This window comes from Drosophila busckii, chromosome 3R (genome assembly GCF_011750605.1).
Source record: "Drosophila busckii strain San Diego stock center, stock number 13000-0081.31 chromosome 3R, ASM1175060v1, whole genome shotgun sequence".
Classification (NCBI taxonomy): Eukaryota; Metazoa; Arthropoda; class Insecta; order Diptera; family Drosophilidae; genus Drosophila; species Drosophila busckii.
Genome location: NC_046607.1, coordinates 11,276,564 through 11,301,655, shown reverse-complemented (window position 1 = coordinate 11,301,655; position 25,092 = coordinate 11,276,564). Strand labels below are relative to the sequence as shown.

General features: G+C 38.3%; 3 protein-coding genes across 4 annotated transcripts; 1 reads left to right on the top strand and 2 right to left on the bottom strand.

Moving 5' to 3' along the window:
- The first annotated feature begins 17,977 nt into the window (after positions 1 to 17,977).
- LOC108601932 lies at positions 17,978 to 20,388 on the top strand. The gene is made up of 3 exons (XM_017989910.1): positions 17,978 to 19,162; positions 19,216 to 19,347; positions 19,406 to 20,388. Exons 1-3 carry the CDS (start codon positions 18,546 to 18,548, stop codon positions 19,785 to 19,787), a joined length of 1,131 nt encoding a protein of 376 aa, XP_017845399.1. The 5' UTR covers positions 17,978 to 18,545; the 3' UTR covers positions 19,788 to 20,388.
- A 689-nt stretch (positions 20,389 to 21,077) lies between these two features.
- Positions 21,078 to 22,697, bottom strand: LOC108601254 (Bardet-Biedl syndrome 5 protein homolog). Its single transcript, XM_017989154.1, has 5 exons — positions 22,612 to 22,697; positions 22,403 to 22,551; positions 21,910 to 22,105; positions 21,615 to 21,852; positions 21,078 to 21,551 (listed from the first exon to the last, which is right to left on the bottom strand). Exons 1-5 carry the CDS (start codon positions 22,695 to 22,697, stop codon positions 21,078 to 21,080), a joined length of 1,143 nt encoding a protein of 380 aa, XP_017844643.1.
- Positions 22,698 to 22,852: 155 nt separating this feature from the next.
- On the bottom strand, positions 22,853 to 24,839 carry LOC108601897 (mannose-1-phosphate guanyltransferase beta). 2 transcript variants are annotated; one of them, XM_017989873.1, is made up of 4 exons: positions 24,596 to 24,839; positions 24,266 to 24,523; positions 23,675 to 24,209; positions 22,853 to 23,435 (listed from the first exon to the last, which is right to left on the bottom strand). In XM_017989873.1, the coding sequence occupies exons 2-4, from the start codon at positions 24,443 to 24,445 to the stop codon at positions 23,035 to 23,037; spliced, it is 1,116 nt and encodes a 371-aa protein (XP_017845362.1). In that variant the 5' UTR covers positions 24,446 to 24,523; positions 24,596 to 24,839; the 3' UTR covers positions 22,853 to 23,034. The 2 variants fall into 2 exon arrangements, with proteins under 2 accessions (XP_017845362.1, XP_017845363.1); XM_017989874.1 differs by having other exon boundaries at positions 24,266 to 24,675; positions 24,747 to 24,837.
- Between the last annotated feature and the right edge of the window lie 253 nt (positions 24,840 to 25,092).

The window sequence follows — 25,092 nt, the reverse complement described above, 5'->3', positions numbered from 1 at the left end:
TGTAATCAATAAAATGAAATTAAACTCGTTCCCGATGCGTGCTTTGTGATAGCGGCACACACAAACATACAGACACATATCGATATCAAGGAGAGGGAGAGATGCAGAGAGTGAGAGAGAGAGAGCGTGAGAGGCACAAGTGTAAACACGTGGAATTGTTGACAAGGCAGATTTTGGAGTATCTTATCATGTTGGTGTAGCAGTTCCCTTGACGCATTTATCCTGCGGCAGCACACAGTGGGAGATTTGACTGGCCGACAGCCTGTTTGTCCGTCAGTGCCTGTGTGTGTGTGTGTTTGCTTGCCTGCTTGTCAGTTTACAAATCTCAGCTAATTAAGTTTTAACGGCACTTGCCAAAAAAGGACCTGTTTGATCCTGGCTTTGTGTATTTGCTGGGCGTGTGCAAAATTGTATTGGCTTGTTGCCTTTTGTTTTGTTCGTAACTCCCAAATAGGATTAAATTCATTTCTCGCTACTCGACAAACACAGCGGCAGGTAAATTTAGTTGTAGCCCAACTGAGCTGAGTTAAGCGCAGCGATTTCAATCAGCAATCGATATGTCGTTTGCTTGCTTCACAGTTAGTGAAAGTATTCAATGCTCTCACTTTGAATATTCGTCAAAATGCTCAACAACTTGAAAGTTGTTGCCAAAGTGTTAAGCGAGCCTTTGGCAGCCACTTAAAGCTCGGCACAAAGGCTTAAAGTACCAAGCAGAAAAGCCTAACGACTTCCACTTGAACACTTTTCAATGAAAATCAAGAGCAGCGATTACAAAAATGTGCAACGAATGCGAATTGCGCATTTGCAACTCAACCAAAAACAAATTCTGCTCAAATCTCAAATCACTACTGTTGGAGAACTATATAATTACTAACGGCATTTAAATGCGGCAGGAAGTTGTCAGATGTACGTTTAATGGCAGCGTGAGAAACTTTCTGTTAGGGCTGGTTCGAACAAATTTCTGGCGGGCTTTTTAGCATATAAAGTCAGTTTCGCAGTCAAAAACACGGCACCACACAAATAATTACACACCTTTGCGAGCGTTTGTAAGAAGTAGGAGTTGTTGATCCTGGAGATGCGGGCTCGGCCCCATAACTAACTAACATAGCGCTTCCAGCCAATTGTCAGACTTCCGGCTGTATCGGATTTCGCTAAACGCGCACAAAAGTCAAGTAAATGTCAGCGGAAGGTCCTTTGACTTGGAACTTGCAGCCTCTACTCCTACCCTGCCCTAACCTAGCCTGGCCCTTATGATCGTAGTTGTGTACTCAGACGACACGCCCAAGCACAAGCACAATGAGCCAAAGGGGCCGCAATCTTGAAGGGTCTGTGAGGCGTCATCGCTCTATTGTTGATTACTCTTTAGTTTGAACTTGAACGCGGCCTTGTTCTTTGCTCAGCTCCTTGCACTAATGAGGGTCCTTTTTGGCAGTGGTCCTTCTGCCATTGACACATTGCCACCTATTGTATTTCCTTTAAATATTTTCATCGAAACATGAGGCTCTTAAAAGCGCATAAATATTTATGCAATGAAGTAAAAAATTTCAAAGTTGACTGCAATAAGGGAAGTTTGTGATTCATTGACGACTGAATGAGTTTCTTACAAATTTTGCATTGACAATTAAATTTTGGAATAGAACTTTATACCGAATCCAACAATTTGTATTACAAAGTTTATTATCTTGTAGATCGAGAACCTTAGGTATATTTCGTTGTGGCACGAAAAAATATATTCATATTACAGGGTCTCACTTTATCGTTTGCGCCTGCCTATATTTTTTGAATTCCATGTGCTTAAATGTTTACTTTAAAAGTTTGTATTTTAATTTCAAATATTTCAAAGCCATAAATTTAAATGTAATTGTAATGTTTTTGTACATAAACAATTTGCTTTAAATATTTAGACATAATACTATCACTATGCTTAAAATTCAAAGTTCTATTATTTGTTATTTGCGTTTCGTAACGAGGCATTGAGTTTCAATTAACAAACAAATGCTCGTAAATTAATAATAAATATCGCCTGATCAGCCTATTTAATAACATTTTAATTGCCCCAACCATAGACGGGGTGGGGCAGAAGGCGGGCAAATAATGCTATTAGGGCTGAGCATATGGCGGCACTCAATAGGTTTTTATTGTTTTTGCGCATTAGAAAATAATGACGAAGTAAGCTGGCAAACCCCAAAAGTTGCCCTTTTTGGCATTTATGGCACAAAGGACATCCACATCCACTTAAGTGTGAACAACAACAAGTTCAATGTCTAAGCACAACAATTTATATAAGAAAATCCACCCCCATTTGGCAAATAGCAATGAATTGAAATTGATACACCCCCAAAATTTTAACGCCGCATTGAGAGAAGCCGCAGGGGAGCAGCAACAACAAAAAGGACAACATGCTAGCAGCATCAGGACGAAACACCGCAAGCTATTTGCAGGCGTTCGTGCGTTGTATCTGTATCTGTGTCTGTGTGCCCCACAACGCAATTGGCTCTCACACATACACGTACGCAGAAGGACTCCCCGCTAGTGTTTGTATATATTTGTTGGCGTCAGTAGCAACAGCAGCAGCAGCATCATTGGCGGCATTTAAGCTCGTGCCTGTGCCTGTGCCAACATCCTTTGCAACGCGCTTAATTCAATCAAATCCATTTGCCATTGATGCTCGCTTCGTTTCGTCCTTCGTTCTTCGTCATGCTTACGAGCCTGCATGCTCCATAGGAAATTTAATTACCACCGCGTAGACACGACAGCGTTGTTGCCGTCACGGCAGCGCCTTTTTAAAATCCAATAAAGTGTCACACAATTAAGTGACACGGATATCCTGCCGTGCTGGCTAGTTGAAAGCAAGCCCCAGCGCCAGCCTGCAATCAGCCTTCCCACCAATATCAGTTTTATCAGCATTATCTATTACACCGTTCGTCAAATGATAGCAGCTCAATTAGTTTTAATAGCTTCTTAATCAGCTGTAATTAAATGAGGGACTGGGACCTCAACGTGCTGTCAATTTTTTGGCATGAGCTAAGTCTGTTCTAATTAAAGTTTGCTGACCATATATATCGGATATATTAACCTAATACTATTCTGCTTCAGACAAATAGTACAGAAGCTGAATTCATATTGTCTAACACTATCTTCGTGTAAAACAATTTAACCTTGAGCATCTCAATAAATTCCATGCTTTCAAGTAAACTTTCATTCCCAACTGCCATTATAAGACTTTGTACAACGGGTAGATATTTCGCAGAATTGAAGACACATAAACCTCCAGGATAACGAATCAATCCGAAACAATGTTAGAATAAAGAATCTCGGATTTGCTTAGCCCAATTCTTAGATTCAATCCCAAATAAATTTTGTATGCGAACAAATCTGACTTACATTTTTAAGTTTCAAAGTAAATGAAATATATTTGATCCTAATTAGAATAATTCTAACTTACTTTTAGATTTAATATTTCACATCATATTTTCGTATTTTTTTATAGAAGTACACTTACTTAAGATTATTCATTACCGATCCAAAACCAATCCTCATCTACTGTTTATTAAGTGAAACACTCGACCTAACGCACTATTTCAAGACAGGATTAGTTTGACAACTTAATCCTGAATGCAGTTTAAAATACTTCTTTAATTCTTACTTGTTTTTTCGGTTTAGGTATATATGTATTCTATTGAGTCTATCGTCAAAATTAGTATTTAATACTCTTGGCTTTTATGCATAGATACAAGACTTTTGTTTCATTCGAAATCGCTTAATTTTTATGTAGGAGCCTCCACTGTATAACCAAAATGATTTAAACAATTTTCCAAGACCTTCTGCCTGCAACGCTAACGATTAAAAATTGATTTCCATCAGCGCAGCGCTTCAAACAATTATATATAATAAAACAGACACTCAAAACATAAATGCTGTAACGCCTTGCACTTCAAATATATCAAATAAGGAAAAGATAAAGTAGACAAAAACAGGTGTTTTTCAATTCACACAATTCCTGATAAATTTGTTTGTGTGCTCAGAGCAGACAGACAAACAAACAAACATTTTTCAAATGTCTAAAAGTTATGCTACCCCTGGACTACAGGCTGTTAATTAATATTGGCCAAAAACACAGGACAATGCCAGCGAGAGAGAGAAGCATGAGTCAGGTGAAGAAGACTGTCCGAGAACCTTGTTTTATTTTTTGTTAAATATGGCAGGCAATAACTTTTAAACTTAATTAATCAAGCAAGCGATCGTCAAGGCGTTCCAGCCTGCCTCTGTCTCTCTCGCTCGAAAGATGCGTTGATTGATGGGCGGCTGCAGCTGAAGATGAAGATGAAGATGAAGCTGAAGCTGAAATCAGCGTAGTAGATGCCAAAGGCAAGCTTGTGGCACCTAATTGGCGGTTAAATTGGGGGGCGGACAGAGGCGGGCGCGTGTGTTGTTTTAGCAGCTTTATTAGGGCGTTTTGTATGCCTTGGGCTATCAATTAGCGCACTCTCAACTGTTAACTAGTGCCCTGCCCACATTTCCCACAACTAAATGCCGACAAGATAAGGAGCGACAAATTGAAGAGCGTTAAGTGTTGCTGGTGTTCCGGTTCGGAACGCGTGAGCGCGCGCATGCGTTCCCGCCGTGTACGTGTCTTGTACGCCTGTTTGTAAGGTGACACCTTTGCGTGAGAAATTTATAGCCCAACTCTGTTTGGCCAACTTGCAGGCTATAAATAAATAAAATTATTACTGCCACAGTACGCATGCCAGCAGTTATGGCAAATAGCGCTAATTCATCAAAGCAAAAAAATAAATAAAACAAAACAAAAATAAAAAAAAAAAACAATCTAATAGACAACCCGCCGTCATTGACGTATTACAAGACGTCATGCGAGCCTGGCTCAGGCTGCCTTGGCCAGTGCCTGAGCCTAGGCCAAGGGTTAATGCTTACTTATGCCACATTTATGTAAATGCCTGTAGAGACTTCTAGCCAAGACGCTAAACCAAGACATATGCGGCATAGCGAATCCGTAAATCCCCAAAAGCTGATGACAAATTGGAGCAGCCAAGCAGGTTTCATTTCTTTATGCTTTTAATCGCTTAAATTGATGGCGTAGACCACTTGAACTCAGTCAAATGCTTCAAGCCACTTAACCCAATAAAGCCAAAGCTTAATATGCAAACTGCAGCAAATCGAAGAGTTTCGGATGCGCTGCAATGCCATTAAAAGCGTAACTCAGCTTCAACTTAAAAAAAAAAAGCATATAACAAATATCAGAGCAACTCCAACTAAAGTCAAGCATATAGCAAGTAGTAAGCCAAGCAGATCATGCTATCTATATCTCACTCTCAATCCTTCTGTATGTTGTTGTTCAAATCAACAGTTAATATCCAGTAGAGTATACACACTTTTATCTAACTTGTGGCATATGCAACAAAATTTTGCACATTTTGCGGTTTGCTTATTGCCCTCAGCAACAACAACAGCAAACGCATGTAATCAAAAGGCCACCCTCATTTTAACTAATTTATTTTGATTTTGTTGATACACAAGTGAGTGAGCAAATTGTCGTCTCATTGCTACTTTTGTTTAATCAAAGGCAATTGTTCAGTTGCTCATTTCAAGTTGTCGCTCATCATATTTGCAATTGTAATTTGTCTGCCTTTGTGGGCTTTGCGGTTTCTGTGGTTACTTTGCACAAGTCAACAATTTAGCAAAACATTTTGATAGACAAATATCTTTGATTTCTTTGTCGACATGCACATGCACTTCATTAATATTGTTTCCAATAGTTTAATAAACTACCCAAAATGCAGCTTATTCCAATGAACCATAACACTTAATCTGACTAAAGACCTGACAAGCTAAAGCCATGTATAAAATTATGACACTCGAGTTATACGAATATTGTATACTCTTTATACAATTCTTCATACTCAAGTGATGAACTCTTGCCGACTCTCTCTCTCTGAAAATAGAGAGCATGCAAGTGGATAAGAAATAAGCAAGCAGCGTAAATAATAAAAAGAGAAGAAGACAAAAAAAAACGTTGTCATTAATTTACGCATAAAGTTTTATAATTTATGACAATGCGAGGTGTAGCTGGAGCGCCGGCGCACGAGACTTGAGTGGAAGGAGCAGTCAGTCCATGGAGCGAATGGTCAGCAAATGAAGTCAAAGTCGTTGGCTGGACTTGGCTGATGGCTCCCAAAACCGGCTGGATACTGACTTTAGATTTGAGTTGCGGCATGAGAGCAGCAGAAGAGTCAGCGCGAGCGCTGCTTTTTATAATTATGTCTACGCATAAAAATCACATAAATTTGTGCATAAATGCAGCAACAATAACAATAATAACAACAACAACAACAACAAGAACAGGCCCTACATAATAAATGATGGCGCTTAAAATTTTCAACATCTCTTTGGGGACAAAACGGTTTGACATTTGTAGCAGTTCCCCTTGCCCCTCCCCCTTACAAACAACTGACAAAAAGAAATGTTTATAAATCGAAAGAGTTCAAGTGCTGTGCGCGCCGCCAACGTCTGCTTATGAATGAATTAATGCATTTTTTCTTCATTTTTTTTTTTTTTTTGTTAATATTGTACAAACCAATGCAACTTTTGGCCATATAAAAAGTGGCCCGTTGTGAGCTTAAATCTTTTTGTGCGTCATTAATAACCAACGAAAAAAAAACAGAAAATGAACTAAAGATCTTCAATGTTTTTTGTGTATGGGGTGTTTGTATTATTTATGATTGTATTTCGATTTAAAACGACAGGCGCCATATAGCGCCGTCTGCTGTTAGACCAAATGAACTTAAGATCAGCAAAATGTATACAGGGTTATGGCTATTCAAGATTGATGACACTGCAAGCCAAGCAATCCACAGCTGGTGGTCCATTGGACTAAGCCTATATAGACATACGATGTTAGTACTATTTGACTAAATTCTTGACACTAAGTAGTCTTAAAAACTTGGCCTAATCTGAGCTTCGTCTCAGTTACCACCCAACTTGCAGCAGCCGCTTTATTCTCACGCATCAGCAGATGATTCATTTGCTGCACAAGTTGTTGTTGTTTTTTGTTTATTTTTTTTATTGCCTACCCATATATAAATATGCATGTTTTTTGCGCCCCGAAAACTCCACTCAGTTTTGACATTTATATTTATTTCAACGTGCGCCAGTCTGAGCGCTCAATGCGTTTTGAGTTATAACCAATGTACACGCAAAGCTGGCCAAAACGTAACTCCTCCGCACGGACTGGATGCGTTACACACACAAACACACACACACACACACATACACTTATGTCTGTAGCTAAGCGTGCCTCTGGCGCTGCTTGCGACTGAGGAATGTGCCAGTCGCAAATAAAGTAAAAATTAATATTATTGCACGTTGTGGCTCTTTATGGCCATTGGTTATGCTACAGTTTTTTTTATTCCCTTTTACCTTCACCGCATATGAGCAGAAATAAATGTCAAAAAACGAAAGCACAAATATTTCCACAGACTACGTACCTAAAGTTTTTCATATGCTGGTGAAAAATTACACAGCCAAATAATAAATAATGCTACACAAACGAATATAGTGGGGGCGCTTGTGGGAGTTACAGCTGCTGCTAAAACATGAGCTAATGCCACTATTAATAGTTCAAGTCTAGAAAGCATCAGCTGGCCAACAGCTGCTTTTTAGTTACAAATTATAGAACATTTATGTACGCATTGTATATTTAAAATTTAATAATAAAACACTTTTGCGTAACTCCTATTGCTGCCATGACAAAAATCTCAGCGGGTGAGCAGCGGAAATGCTGAAACAGCGAAATTTCACGCCTTCTTTAACAGCATTTATTAAAAACGTATTACACACATAGACGGGAATATGGTAACTAACGTTGCACACCCAAAAAAAACTCAAAAAAGTGAAGAGTCAAATCAAAGCAATGTCTGATCAACGGGGGTCCAATACGGTCAGCTACAGGCTCAGTACATGACATCTGTGATACTTTTTATTTTGCGCTGACAAACAAACAGCAACAACAACAACAACAACAACCACGATGACGTAGTAATAATAGTTGCCAAAAGCAATTAGACAAACTAATAAAGGGCAATGCTGCATAGAAAGCACACATACACATACATACGCGCCAGTGTAGGGCCAGTGATCAAACGCGAGAGAGAGCGCGAGAGTCAAGAGAGATTGTGAGCGTAGGCTTGAATGCCAAACCCCCAATGGCGTTTGCTGAAAAGCAGCGCTGCAGGCAGGAATGCAGCAGCAGCAGCAGCCCAATGCCGAACGAGAGAAACTGAGCAGAGAGGGAGAGAGAGCGAGAGAGATGTGTGCATGCCTTTGTTTGTATGCATGTGTGTGTTAGTGAGCCAGTCCCACTTTCAGCTTTGTATGCGTTTTTTTTCACCTGGGGCGAGACTGAAAAGTGCTAAAGAGTAGAAGCCAAAAGCTGAAGGCAATACGTATGTATGTTATACGTATGTATGCCTCTATGTACTTTGGCTCATTTTGATTTCATTCGGCAATGCCCTGAGCCTCGAACTTCAATAATTGCGTTGAGAAGTGCGTAAACTTAAGTATTTTTTTTTTTTCGGCAGACTCTTTTGTTGCATATCCATTGTTGGCCTTTGCCCGTTACAAATATGTTTTCACAGCAAAGTCTTCTGGCTGATCATAACAATGAGAAGTATGTATGTATGTAGGTACTTTAAAGTTCACGCACTTTCTAATGCTCAAAAATTAGTTTTCTGAAGTGGCTTTAGTATTTAGGCTTGACTTGGCGGTGAAGTACATATGTGGAAGAGAGTTTTAGATATGCATAGCGGGAAGCCTTTAAAAGTACTTAATACCTGGGAAAGCATAGCTAAATGCTTTTTTCCTATTTTGTAAAAGTTTATTATACATATTTTGTTCATAATTCCATTTGTTGACACGCCCAAATGACACTGTAGCCTTTCCCTTAACAAGTTGTAATCACTTTAATTAAATGCATCAAAGCGAAACCAAGAAAACACACAAAACAAAAGCTCAAACGACATACTGAGGGGGGAAGGGGGGGAGTGGGAGTCATGGAAATGAATTCAAAATGAGTTGCAAACAAATTACGCCGCAGAAACGAGCTCCAGCGGTGACAAATTACAAAGGAAACAAAGCGACGATGAGAAATGATGACAGGCGCAGCGCAACGGTAAAATGACAATAACAACAAGAAGAAGAAGAGCGCATGCCAGCCAGGTGAGTGCGAATGAGAGACAAAACAGGGCTGGGCTGGGCACTTTGATAACTGCAGCAGGATTATTATTGTCTACTAATTCCTAGAAGAGCTTTGATTGCATCATATTCGCCCAGAGGAGGCCGCAGCTGATTATAATAACTCGGAACATTTCCGTTTAGCACCTTGGCACGTGGAATATATCCTTAGACACATATGGGCCAATTGGTGAGTTGGCCAACTGCTTTTGCTTCCGCTGCCGCCCCGTTGTCTATGTTTTATTAGGGTCCATGCTATCTATGCTATCCTTATGCATTCATACTTGACCTGTGCCGCCCCCGCTGACTCTTTGACACGCACACTCGCTCCGTGTGCCGAGTCTTTGCCCTCATGCCGCGCCTTTCAACTCTCTGATGCTCTACGAAGCACTTTCCAGGCTCGACCGCTTGTTGAGCGCCTTGGTTATTATTGGGTTTTACGCTCGGATTTACATCTGTTTGCATTTTTGCTAGCCATGGGCATGGGCACACACAAATGGGCGATTTGTTTTTCATTTTATTTGCTTGCTAATATGGGCACATTTTCATTATCGTTTGCACTCGCTAATAGAGTTAGCAGCTGGATTTGGTAAAGAAAACAAATTCAAAAGATTACATTATTATTGTTGTGTCTTTGTGGTATGTCATTGATGTTGTCAAGCTAAGTAAATATATACATTGGCGTTATTATAAACATGTTCATGGTATTCGAGCTTAGTGCATAGCTGTTAAATTCAATTACCATTTAAATTTAAAATGTCCAGTGATTTTCGGAATTGCTCATAATTATTCAGTAATTTATTTTTCATAATTTTTGTGTAATCAACGAATTTTTGAAGCTGTTTGCTAGAAAGTTATTAACAATAATCTCAGCATTACTTGCAATTCTTTTGATTTCGTCGAAAATAGTTGTAATTTTATCATTTGTTAGCCTTTTAAACGAAAAAAATATAATTAATAATTATTTTTACTAATCCAATAGTCATAGTTTCGGATTCAGAAACTAACGGCTCCATTTGCTTCAACTATTCAACAACGACCCAACTTTAATTTGTGTATATCATTTGTTCAAATCATGAAACCTATATCAAACTATTTATTTTAGAAATATCCTCTGCTAGCCAACGAGCTGCAACTAATGCCTTTTATTTATTCTTCAAATGTGCGTATGTGTGTGTGTTTTTTGAAGGCTTTTGTTAGGTTCGCACTTAAGGATAACAAAAATCAAATCAAATATAAAAACAAAACGCAATGCAACAAACAAAAGCGCAGCAGCAGTTTGAACTTTAGTTATTGTTGTTGTTATTGAATTGAAATTTAATGTGTGTGTGGTATGACAATGGACCTGGACCCAATGCCAGGACAGCATTTCACGAACGACGCTTTTGACGACGGCCCGTCTAAGTGAACAATTGGCCAGACTTAGCTCAAGGTCTGTGGCTTTTTTTGTGTATTTTTTATATGCACTTCCGCTTCATTAACTTCAAATGGGTTTACTAAATCAAAATATATATATATGTGATATATAGCAACCCTATTTAGATTGCGTTTGGATTTTGGCGCGCTGCTAAACAAAAAGGGGCGTGCACTCTTTTTCATTGGGCGGCTGGTTGGCTTTTTTAACGGCATTTGTTATTTTAAAATGTACAACAACAGCTTTTACCACAACTCTTAACGCATTTACTTTTTTTTTAAATTAAAGAAAACTCATTAGCGATAATTTTGTTTTTTGGTTATTTATTGTCGGACCTTTTGTTATTTATGGCAGCACCCGCAACAAAGCTTAACCCCACATTTTTTATTTCATTTCTTTCTATACCCACATAAATAGCTAAAATTGTTTTACTTTGGCCCTTAATGCTTGGGCAAATTTTTAAGATTTATCATTATTACACAACTCTTAAGAAATGCAAAACTTATTTTTCCACTCTTTTCAAAATATATACAAATTAATATTAAAATTTTTAAAAAGCCAAGAAAATCTAGAGCTACAAGCATATTATATTATGTTGTTAATTTAAAAACCAGTTAAGTTTTAGTGAATTTAATTATGAAATAACGAAAATTTACATTTCTCCTAACAATATTTTTCACAAATAATTATTTCCAATTATTAGGTAAGCTGTTGAGCTCCACTGATGTTTGATTATGAACAATTTAACATTCTTTTTTTTTCAGTTACTACAACTCATTAATTTAGCGCTTGTTGCTGCCACTCTTCGCTCGTCGCAAGCATTTTCTTTAGTATTTTACTTCCATATAAATTTTCACGAGTTTCCTGGTCAACGACAATGAAAAATGCTTCACACTGCGCTGCAGTTTTCTGCGCATAAATTAATGAAATAAAACCTTATGTGAGATTGGAGCTAGTCGAAGGGGCCAAAGGCCAAACTGGCTAGGCATGAAAATGGAGCATAAATTATTCTAATTTGAAACCGCGACAAAATGACAAATGTGCTTGTTAACATGATCTATGGCCAATTATAAAAATGGTGTGGTTAGTGTATTTAATTACAAATTTGTGAATCAAAACGCAAACTGTTAAAACTTGTGCTGCAACATCGAAATTTGATTTGGTTTTGTTAACCACAAAAGCAATTAAGCCTTGCCATTCAATGAGCAATCGAAAATGGCCGCCAAGCGGAAATGAGTTTTGTGTGTGTAACCGCAAAACCAGTTGCACACAAAATGATAAATTTGCTTACTACCGATGGCTGCCGATAACTAATAATGCTAATTAAAAAACAGTCGCCATTGCATACAAAAAGAGCAACAAAAATATATTTACATATATTGAGAACTGGCGTTGCCAAAAGCAAAAATTTCAACGGCTCCTGCCACATAAAAGCCAATTAATTATTTTTATGGGTACTCGAAGGCTGAGAACGTGTATAAACAGAGGCCAACCAGAAGCCAACAACGAGTATGTGTGTGCGTGTGTGTGTGTGTGCCAAAAAGGGTACACAGAGAAAAGGGACGCAGCTTAGCCAGACTGTAGTTGGGATAATAAAAAATTATGGCCACGATTTGGCGCACTCGAGAACAAAATGCGCCACTGACCAAGCAAACTGCTCACCCTCTCCTGCGTCCTCTGGCGCTCGCTCTACAAACTAAAAAGCTATGCGTACAAGGCTCCAAAAGAGGGCGCCTTGCTGTGTACAAAATTGATCAGCGGATTCCCTGCCGTTTGAACTATGACGCGATATGTCATCATATTTCCTCATTGCAGTCTCTCTCGCACTCGCTCTCTATCTCTCTCTCTCTCTCTCGCTCTCTCTCTCACTCTCTCATTTTACCACTCCCTACTTGCTATTTCCTATGTCCTGCATGCGGTTTGTTGTTGCCATGCATATTTTACGATTTGTCAAAAGCTTGCCATGCACTGCGCAAGCCCACAAGCCATATATACACACACACACACACATATATACATATGTATATGTATGTGAATATGGTATGCATACCCCGCCTGCCTCTCTGCTGTCCTTCGTCACTGTTGCTGTTGCTGTTGCCGCTGCATGTTCAACTCGTGTTTAGCATTTGGGCAAACATTTATTACCCGTGCTACCGCAAAATCAATTTCCCCCCGAGCTTCTGTGCTTTGCTGCTGGCGCTTTTTGACTGTTTGAGTCCCTTTTGGCCATTTACTCTGCTTATGGCCATTTCTCCGGCAATTTTATTGGTCGCATGTCGTTTATATGGAATGAGTAATGGCCGCAGACTGTTGCCGCCTGAGTTGCACTTTTGCTGCCAGTTTTTTCAATGCCTCACATATTTATTTGACCCTGTAATTTCAATTAAAAAGAGAATACTGTACCTAAAGATCATTATGCAAAATTATAATTAATTATTAATTAAAAAACTTATTGAAATTGGATTATTTATAACGAATATATTCGCTATTAAATGTAATTTTTTCGTTATAATGTTGATAATAGAATTGGTTTGTGTCAATTGTTTTAATTTTAAGGAAAACATGCTTTATTTTAGCTTTGATAAACTGATTATATTTGTATGAATTTGCAAGAGTGGAACTTTCCAAAATATTTGTTTAATTTAACGAATAAAAAAAAAATATCTTACTGCGCCATTTTCTTTTTAGCGTTCAGGTCAATTAAAAGTAAAAACTTTGTTACCTCAAAGCGGCAACAAATCAATGTTGATTTACATCATAGACACATAAGCACATATATCAATATGAGTGAGGGCCCCCCAAATGGCGCAGGCGCATGTTCTAGCATTGGCTGTAGGGGCGGAGGCTGCCAGAGCTGGCCAACAAATCGTTCCATCATTCCAAAGTGTTGATGATGGAAAATGTCCCACTGAGCAGGCACAACAATAACAAAGGCGAAACATCAATGTATTTCGAATAGAATACAACAAAATGAATGGGAGAAGCAACAACAACAATAAGCGCTAATAATGCTTAATCAATGTTACACTTTACCATAAAGAAGAAGAAAATAGAATAAAATATTGAAGTGAGGGTTGGAGCAAGCCGCAAATAAACAATGTGCATAGTATATAAGAATATCTTATAGTATGTATGTATGTATGTATGTATAAAAGTTGAACTTCATTTGTGTAATGATTTATGGTTTTTTCATTAGTAAAAAAAAAACATAAGAAAACAAAAAATAAAAGAAAAGCCTCTTCACACCTGTGAACAAGTTGCGGCCAAATGAAATGTAATTGAAATCCTATGGAGCGCGCTTATTGCAGTACTTCGAGTATTTTGTAATAAGTCCAAATCGATTTGGATTTTTCAGTTGTATTCGGCATTGAGCATTGAAATATGTGAAAACAATGCGCACAAAATTTGTAGCGCACAAATTGTTATTGTTGTTGCACATTACAAAAATCATTTATCATTTTGCATTCGATTTTCTTGATTATAAACAAAACATAAATTGTAGCAAAATGCTATGAAAGGCTTCATTAGCCGCCAAAGAAATTGTTGAAAGCATGAGAACTGATTGGTTTGCTTTGAGCCATTAAATAATATACATATCATTGTTTTATTGTTAAGTATTTATGGCTAAGCTTAGTAATTTCGCATAACAATATCGCAGCAGGCCGATTTACTCTGTCAAAGCTTTCTGCGCTTGATTCAATCAGAATTGAATTCTTTACTTAAGCATGCGCGCTTCTTGACAAATCAACTCAACAGGAGCCATCGTATTAACGACAGCTGCTGCTCCAAGTTGCTGAGAAGACTTTTAAACACCAAAATCCCAAATACTCAAGGGGGAGGAGCTAAACTATTTGTTGTTGCCTTAAACTTACTTATATTTATTTAAATGCTTTTACTATTTTATTTATTGATCATATCTTGGGAAGTGCCAAACAAACTAAAGCAAAAGCTGTTAGTCCACCAAAAATATAGGGGGAGCGCAACTGTGGATCTTGTCCCCTCTCGCTACGCCCATGTGCACATGACAGTCCACAGGCTGTCGGCAAGGCTTTCGTGCAAGCGTGTAATTGAGGTTAGAAGGCGTACGTGCTCATATTCTTGATAAGTGCGCCCAGCACGAGTTAAAATTTAATTTAGTGAAAATAATTTGTTTAGTCGTGCTGCAAAATTGCATAATTGTCAATGGACGGCCCACTCAACTGTGCTTACCCAAGTCCTTAATGAGCGCACGACGTAATATTGGTTGCGGTTTGCTGCTGCGCCATTTTGAGGCACAAACACATTTGAATATTGGAAAATTATAGCTGCTTCTGGCTTTTGTTAGCACGCTGGCTGCGGTTGCGCAGAAGTCACTGCGCGTGGCCTCGGGCCGCATGGTGCGGACTCAATGGGAGGGCGTCCTATCGACGACCCCGACCCCAAAGCTGAACTCCAGCCGCGCGACGCTGTGGCGAGGACTTGACTCGTAACTGGCAGGAAGACAGCCACCTCAACAGCAAAGAGTACACGAATCAAAAAAAAAAAAAAAGAATGTGTTTAAAAGTACTCTGATGAGCTGCCAGCAAAATCCCTTGCCAAGCGACGCAGGACGATTCAACATAAAAAACTGCTCTTTGCAAAGAATTACTTTTGTCACATCAACCTGCCCACTATTAACCCTAATTAAAGAAGATATATATCAAGAGTGAAAAATTGCATGTATCGAGTTCTTAAATATTGGAATTATATTTGTATATCAAATAAACGAAAATTATAAATTAAAAATTATACAAGGTACATGTCACGATATTTTGAAACTACATTAATACTATCAATGGTATCGCTGAAAACTCATGCAAATTATGTAACATCCGAAAGTTTTTTATATCCAACTATAACCAGGTTTTTTTTTAAATTAGAATTGGTACTAACGGAACCTGATTGATTGTGTTTTGTAAATTAAAATAAAAATTTAAGTAAAATATAAGGTTTAGTACAACAATCACAGTCTACACCTCCTTATAGTAAAAACAAGTGGACAGGTTAGAGTTGGGCGCCACCAACATTTAAATACACTTTGACAGTGGTATCGCAAACAAACAACACGAGCACCACAAAACACAATACACACCAAAACAAGCTAAACGCGGCACCAGCTCGTTTTCGCTGCTAGGCGTGCAGCAGCGACGCCGCCGCTGCGTCGGCAGCGACGTTGTGTATTGGCGCGTCAGCACTGCCACCCCGCTTCTATATTGAAATATGAAATGTGAATAATTCCTAAGTTATTTATCCGATCGTTTACAATCGACCGTTTCACAATCGGTCGAAAATATGACTAAGCAATTTTGTGATTTATTTTTAAAGATTTTTGTACTGCCTTATATATCGTTTTTTTCGATTTGCGGAGAGGTGGGAGGAAATAAAAAAAAATAAAATAAAAGCGTAGTGTCCTGGATATAGGAGCACCCACATACCAAATTTGGTTGCTCTAGCTCTTATAGTTGCGGAGGAACACGCACTCATACAGGACGGACAGACGACGGACGGACGGACCAGACAGGAACATGGCTATTATCGCTCAGCTCGTCGAAGCTGATCAAGAATATTTAATATACTTTATGGGTCTGCCACGCCTCCTTCTCCCTGTTACATACATGTGAGCAACTTCAAATTACCCTTTTCCATTTTTTACAAAAATTCAAAGTGTATAAAAAAACACTCAAAAATAGTCTCTTGAGGATCAATCATTGATATTGTAAAATAGGTATTTCAAAAAACCGCCTCCAACAAATAAACTTTTAAGCCGAGAAGACAGAGGGTGCTTAATATGTTAGGTAAAAATTTTGCACTACACTACGAGAAAGAACCTATACCGCAGATTTTTCGAAATTACACAAAAAAAATGAAAAATTCAAATTTGCCGCCCAACCGTCGGTTGTTGGCTGGTTGGTGTCACGGCTAGCTATGTTTTCCTTACAGACTGTAAGTTACAGTACTCACTTACAACTGTTTTTAACATTAACAGCGCGTTAACAGAACTCAAATTCGCCGAAAGTGAAAATTTCCTTTTGCGAAATCGTTGAACGCTAAGTCTTTAATTTTGTAAATTAAAAAAAAAGATGTTTTTCTCACTAGGATAAACTCGTTGTCCATTGGTTGATTTCCTTCTTACTTTATGTGCTGATAATAAAGTTTTTAGGCTATAGTATCATTTAAAAAATGTATTTTATTTAAGGAATGAAAAATACATAAATATATGTATATATAATCAGGGATAGGGTTAGTTATTCATAGTTATATAAGTTATTATTAAAAGCTGTGGACTCAGTGTTGAAGAGAGAATAAAGTCTGTTGTATTCATACATCTCCATACATATATTTTAACTACAAAATTTTAAATTCATTCAGAATTCTGAATCTTGAAATACATTTAACTGGTATTTACACCGGAGCCACTAATATGTGAGCCTCGGATAAGTGCCGGAAGAATACAAATATTCCGGTTTTTAGGTTTAAATTATAAGAAGTAGCAAATTAATTATATTCACTTTTTGTATTATGCTTAAGTTTCATCTTAGCAACCCACTATGGGTAAAATAAATAATTTAATAAACAAATAACTAAAAATAATAAACATTACTGTTTTTCTGTTATTAATAATAATTCCCATTTCTTAATATGTTAAATTACAGTAGTTTTGATCCTGATTGGTTTATTTATTTTATTTATATTTACACAAAAACAAAAGCACCACCTATGGGTAAACAGAACGAAACGTAAATGTAAACAAGCCTCAGCTGATCAGAGTTTTTCCTCACCGTTGTGACATTCAACCTAATTCTTCCTCAACGTTGTGACTCTCAAACCAAATTATTCCTTACCGTTGTGATTTCTTGTGTCTTAGAGATGGGCAAATAGACTGTCAAGCCATGAAGCATTTTATCGATAGTAGTAGCTCAGACCTTGAGTTGCAGTTGGAGTTGGAGCATGTTGTTGCAACCACATGTTGAAAGTGCAAATTTATCTAGAAACATGTTTCAAATATCTCACGGGTTGCAAAAGCAAATTTATCAAGAAACATGCTGCAAACTCGATTATTATTTCAGATGATACTCGCTTATATGTTCTGATTTATTTGCATTTCACTCGTAAAATTTTGCAAGCTTCGAACCAGTCAAACAATTAATCCGAGCTCAAACATCGGATATCGCGCTCTAACTGTGTTGCTGCACTGCTCTAATGTTGCATCTCGTTCTGCTGCTGCGCTGCACGCGCCGATAGTAACTGATAGATACTTGTATTATTGTATCTGTATCTATCTCTTTCTGCTGCTGATGAATGAACGCGAAGTAGTAAGGTGTAAAACATAGTAGAATTGTGTTTTTTTTGTCCAAAACTGCAGCAAAACAAATGCAATAAAAATTAAAAACAGCACAAACATCGATGCTAGCCAATGGGGAGGAACTTAGCCAGTGCGTGAAAAATTTGTAATTAAAAAAGAGATAGTAGTGAACCGGTAAATACTTTGCGAAGGCCAAAAAAAAGCCACACACAATGGAAGACACAGTAGTAGGAGTATGTTGAATAAGTGTGTAGTAGTAGTGTAGCTGTGCGAATTAGCGTGTGAGGCCACAACTGACGAAATTAACGAAAAGAGACGGAACAAAGCAAAAACACAAAACATATATTTGAAGCGTAAAAAAGATAAATAATATACACATATAATAGCAAAAACAATAACCAAAATGCTGAAGCAAGTGAAAAAATAATTATATTAAAGTCGCGTGCGTGCCACAGCGAAACAAAACGCCGGGAATGCTAATGCTGCTGGCCGTGCAGCAGCTGACGTCTATATATATGTATATATACCTATATATATCTATATAATACGTCATACATATATATAATGCTTTTGGCCGCCAGCGGGCAAGCAGCGCCCTATACCTACGACTCGAATGCGACGCGAAAGATATCCAGCAACAACAATAACAACAGCAATGCTAGCACAGGCACACCAACCGCTTCTGGAGCAGCGGGGACGGCTACAACAGGGTCAACGGTACGTCCCACAACTGCCAGCAGCATTGCTAGCAATGCGGCCACAGCGATAATGAAAACGCTTTCTGTGCGCCTGCATCGTGGCACCGAATTCATCAAGGATACCGTTACCAAGGCACTGGTCATGTCCGCAACGCCAGTGATGCAGGTGCAGGCGCCAGCGCAGGTCAAGCCGTTGGAAATTAATCAGAATTTTAAGCGAAAACCCACAGGTGTTGGTGGTGTCATAGCCATACACAACAAAATGGAGCGCCAAAGCTGCCACGAAAAGCCCCAGCTCATCGGCCAGTACACTCAGCCATATGTTGCTCCGACAGCTGCATTTCTGCGTCGCTTTACTGTGGCACCCTCGGCGTTGCATCGTTCAGCTCAGGCACGCAAACGCAATCCCAGCACTGATAGCTTACTCATGGACCTGTGTTTATTCAAGCCCATACGCCCCGTGGCCATAACGCCTATCAAAATGTAAGTGCCGTTCAAAAATCTTAGCATTAACTAATTTTAGTTTCATCTCGCAGCAACAAAGCAAGAGGTTTTGAACTTAAGCGTCCAAAATTTGTGCCTCCAAGCAGCAATCTATTTAGTGATGATGATGATGATGAAGACGATGAACAGGAAGCAGAGCTAGAGCAACATAAGCCAAATCTCAGGTAAGTAGGGCAACTGGTGGAAAGCAAATGATTACTATCTAAATCGTATTTGTTACAGCACTCTGATATTGCCACAATATGCCACCGCTTCGGCCTTTGTGCCACATCAAAACACAGCCAACACACACACCTCAGGCTCTGATACCGGAGCTGCTACTGCTACAGACACAGTCAAGCCAAAGGCAACAGCCACAAAACGACGACGACGTGCGCCACTGCTTGCAGCCAGAAAACGACGTAAAGCTGCCCCATCATTTCCAACAGCAGCAGAAGCAACATTGTCAACAACAGCAATCGCATTAGCAGCTCCAAAAGTTACTGTAGAAACAAAGAAATCAGCTCCAAAGCGCAAAAGACGCTCCATATCGCCGTTGCCTCGCTCACCGCCAATGACCCGTCAACGTGCGCGTCTACAGATCTCTGCCAGCAGCGGCAAGTAAATGCATCAGCTGGACACACACACACACACACACGTTCACTCCTTATTCTCTGTCTCACCATGACTTAATGTCAGCTAAATATTTGTTATTGTCAAGTGAATTCATTGGAACGCAAAATGATATTCAATGCCTAGAGCTGTTATATCATACAAGCAGATGTTGCAGTTTGCAAGATTTTGGTTATATTTATCGTAGACAAGTCATGACAAGTGAAGTCCTAGCTGACGTATCCAAAAAGTAGTCCCTTTATGGAATGATTTATATTTTGTGTTTGTCCAAGTCTAATGCCAAATTAAAAAGCTTTTTTGCTTCAATTATGCAATATGCTTTTTTTTAAGTTTTGATTTTGTATTTTTTATGTATTGTATGAAAATTCAGCTGTTGGGATAAGTTTCCATTTATACTTCACTTGCTTTAAGTTAAAAAATGCTTAAATATGCTTTGTAAGTTTAACTGGTCTTTAAGACTGATGGCATAACGAATATAACGACAACAAGATTAAGAACTCATGAAAAAATATCAACTGATATGCAAAATGCAAAACAACCTTTGAGAATTTAAGTTTAAGCAACTCCCCAATCATAAGCAAAAAGTATTAAAAAAAAAACATAAAAAGTTATTATGCTAAAATAAAAACGAACAATTGTATAATAAAAACAAAATATATAGAAATCGTAATGTTTAAGCCATTCCTAATATGATATTTCGTCTTATAGTTTTCTCTTTGTCAGATTTTTATTAAGTTTAATTTAGATTCTTTGTATTCGTTTACATTTTGTACAATATATGCCGACTGCCTCTGAGGCAAAACGTAAAAAATAAATCTATACTTTTAATATAAAATATGTAATAACAAAGAAAACGCCACAACTAATTTTAATTTCCTACTTTAATTAAGTTTGTTAGAATTTATAGCTTAGAAAATAAAATAAACAATTCATGCTCTTAAAAATAAATTATAAAACTACCTATGCATATAAAATGATGATTTCGATGAAATGCAAAACATATTAAAACTGTGTGTTGTGATATGAATTAATTTAAAAAATAAAAATAATAATAAAACAATTCCATAGAATCCCAATACTTAGCATCATTGGAAAACGTCTCTAACAAATTAAACAAACAATAATATAAACGAATTTTGTCTTATAATTAAGAGAATAAAAATTTCAAGTAATTCCAAGCCGCTATGAAAAATATAAAAACAAAAACAAAACAATTTGAACACACAGCGTCAATAAAATCATAAATTTAATGATAAAATTATCAAGTACTTTTAAGATTTTATTAATCTTCTAAGGTGTCCATGTTAGTGGGCAGTACATGCCACAAATCCTGTAGCTTATAACCATCGCGAATGCGTTCCATAGCAAAGCCCAACTCCTTGCAATAAACAGGCTCCTCAGAGCTCTCATCGTTGGACCCAATACCCAGGCAACCCTCGGCCAAGTAGTTGTTCAATTTTGTATTAATTTCACGCTCCTGTCTCTCGTCCAACTCTTGAAAGTCCTCAACCTTAAATTGTGCCGCCTGCGCTGCCTCCTCAGCAGCAGCAGCCATACGCTGTCGCGCATCTTGTGGATCATAATTAATGCCAAAGAGGGGCTGCTTGGTGTATACCTTATGCAATGAGCTTAGTTCCTTAAACAACTCGTTTAGACGCTCGACAGGATCGATGCGAAAGCCCAGCACATAGCTGCCACCTGTCTCGGCGGTCTGTATGACCAATGCCGGACCGTATTTGGATTCACGTATGCGTAGCTAGCAGTTAATTAAAATTATTGGGTACATTTATGTGCAATTGCAATTTAAATTACCACATACATTGTCAATTTGCAGATAGGGCAGGCTTATATTGAAAGACTCATTGGCATCTGCATACCAAACTAGGCGAATATTTGTAACCACAAAGCTGCCCAAGTTGCCCTGATCACTGGACAAATTCCAAACACCTTGCACCTGGCTATAAACTTGCTCGCCTGGCAATATTATCAACTGTCCAGCTTGCACAATAGCTCCACGCAATTTCAAATCACGATATAGAAAAGTGCGTTGATATAATCTAAAGCATATGACATTTTGACGACCAACCTAGTGTGGGAATCTATCAACAACTTACTGATGCACGTCCAGTACGCTCGCGAAGATGGGCTGTTCACGACGCGCCGTTTCGCCCGAGACATCCGTAAAGAGAAACTCGAAACGTGTCTCATTGCTCAGCGCGAGTATATAGAGAGCCTGGCTGGGCATGCGTCCACTTGTGTGAAGGTGCATCATACGCGTATTTACATTGTTTATTCGTGCATACCCGATAGCTACAGGATAAAATTGATCACATTGATTTAATTATGTGCATAGCTTTGTAGTAGATAGGTGGGCATAAATCTATATATAAAAGAGAGTTTGTTCTGAAAATTTGCGGAAATTTTCAATTTTATGGTAAAAATTATTTGGTAAAAACGGAATTACGAGCAATATGTTTTTAAAAACATAGAACACAATTGACCGTCTATTCATTAACTAATGTTATCTCAATTCAGTTCAATTGACTAGCTTATTATAGTGTTAAAGTCGGCTGCAACCGACATTAGCTATCACTTGTTTCAGCTTACACAAATTAAATTTCTTATGCACCAGCGAGTGCCAAATAATGCGCAAGTTGGTCACTAGCAATTTGCCCGTATCGCCCGGATTACCCTTGCTATCCTCTATGTGAAAAATAGTATCCAGAATTTTCTCTCCATTGCGTAGCCGTGTGTGACTGCAAGACATAAATAACGATAAGCTAACACTTCTTTATTTATTCAAATCTAAAACTTACAGTTGCGGAGTATCAAATTTAACTTCTTTATCCTCCCACAGCACATTTGATTCATCCGAATCCAATTTACTTAAAGTTTTCAACATATTTTTACCACACAATTGCCAAGTTTAATATTATGTTGCGGCTACAAAGCGTTGCCTGGCAACGACTTTGAATAAAAAACAGCTGTAGCTCGTGTTATTTTTATAATACGTATAATTGCTTTTGCGTATATTTGTCTAAAATTTAGTTATTTATATAAATTTATATAAAACCTATTGTTTGCTTTTATGGAAAAGTTTTGGTCAAAATGCATAAACTTGCTTTTTTTTGCAATGCTATCAATGGAAATGTTCAAACACAAGGCAATTGTTGATGCGAATACCAAAATTAATTTAAAACAAATAAATTATATTTACAATTCATTGGGTACTCGATACTTCACATTATTATTTGCGGCTCAGGTACACTGGCCGCAATGCTCTTGTGTGGCAGCACTTGACCGCCATTTACATAAAGCTCATCCTTGACAATGACATCCTCGCCCAACACCGTTATACCTTCAATGCGGACCCAGCGGCCGACAGTTGAACGCCATCCCACAATGCAGGAGTCTAGCCAGGAATGCGAGCGCACTATGGCCCCTTTAAGTATCGTTGAGCGTTTAATGCAGACACCATCCTCAATGACCACGTCGGGGCCAATGGTTACATTTGGTCCAATACGACACCCTTCACCTATTTTGGCAGTCGGATCCACAAGCACATTGCCCACAACACCAGGACCTGTGTACAGCTTGGCTGGTTGCTTCTGTCGCAGCGAGCTAAGATAAAGGCACATGCCTAAAAAAAATAAGAAAGTTAGATTAAGTGTAAGCACGTCATTTCATTAATAAGAAAACTTTCAGCTTCAAAACCAAAATAATTGATTCAGCAGGCTTGTCTGTTCCAAGAAAGCAGATAAAAGCCACACTGTCTAAACATTTTTGATTAAATTCACGTTCCGATAACTGCAAGCTGATTACGTTAATGTCCCAATTACAGATAACAAGCACAGTTGCCCGTTATGAATCACTAACTACCTGTTAAAAAGTCTTTGGGCTGTCCTATATCCATCCAGAAGCCGGTGAGATCCATTGCAAAGAGCTGCTGCTCCTCTGCCATGGCAGGAAATACCTCCTTCTCTATGGACGTCGGCTTTACCTCAATGCGTTCCAGCACTGAGGGATTAAATATATAGATGCCTGCATTGATTTTGTTGCTAACAAATTCTTGTGGCTTTTCGATAAAGTTTTTAATACAGCCCAATTCATCGTAGAGCACAACGCCATACTTAGAGGGTTCCTCCACTTTGGTTACGACAATGGTGCCTTCTTTGCCATGATTGCGATGAAACTGCATAAGCTGCTTGAACGGAAAATCACAAATAACATCTGAATTGAGCACAAAGAATGGCTCTGCACTGGCAGAAAGTATAGGTTTGGCTAATGCCAGTGGCCCAGCAGTACCCAAAGGTTCGCTTTCGTGTGAAAATATAAGCTCCACGCCTAGTTTGTCTGCCTCCACTTTTAGCTCTTGTTCCATTTGCTCAGCACGATAGCTAACCGCCAAAATAACCTGCAGTGCATGCAATGTTTATGTAATAATTCCAGAGAATATTGTAAGAAACTTACCTGACGGCAGCCTGCATCCACAAGTGCTTCCAGCTGATGAAGCAGTATTGGCTTGTTGGCAAATTCTACCAGCGGCTTGGGAGTGCTCAGCGTTAATGGACGCAAACGTGTGCCATAGCCACCTACCAGAATAAGCGCTCTGGCGGTTGTGCCGGCAGCTGTGTTTGGAGACCCGCACATTGTAAACGCCGTAAGTTGGACACGTCACAGAATCTACAAAAAAATGTCACTGCGTTCTGTGTTGTGTGCGTGTGCAACCTATAATGACGAAGCTAGCTAATATTTACTGATGTTGGCTTGTAAGTTGTTGTCTCTTCTTCTTATTCTTACTGATAAGCCAATAGTTGTTGTTTTCTTTGTTGTTTGATTAAAGTTTGCTGCCGTTAGCCTGGGTTGTAGTTTGTTTTGCCCTATTGTATTTATGTATGTGTTTAATGTATTATATGACTTTTATTATGAATGCTAGTAAGTTGAAAATTACTTATGTATTGCACCACCAATTCTAATATTAATTAAGCTTTGCTGGTGTTGTGATGCGATGAGTGGGCGGGCTGTTTTCTTTTATAAAATTCTAAATAACAATACTAGAGATGATAGTAAACGTTATCGATATCATTCAATTCTAGTCCAGCTAACCAATTGGAAAAGAGAAAGCGCGATTCTTGAATAAAAATAATAAATACGGCAATTTAAATATATGCCATAAATTATTGTATTAAAGTTGTGGTGTTATACCTTTATTTAATTTTTTAATATTTCTCACACGTTTCCTCAATCTTGTTATATTTCTTATTGGAGCTCACTAATCAGGATTGCCGTAGAATAAT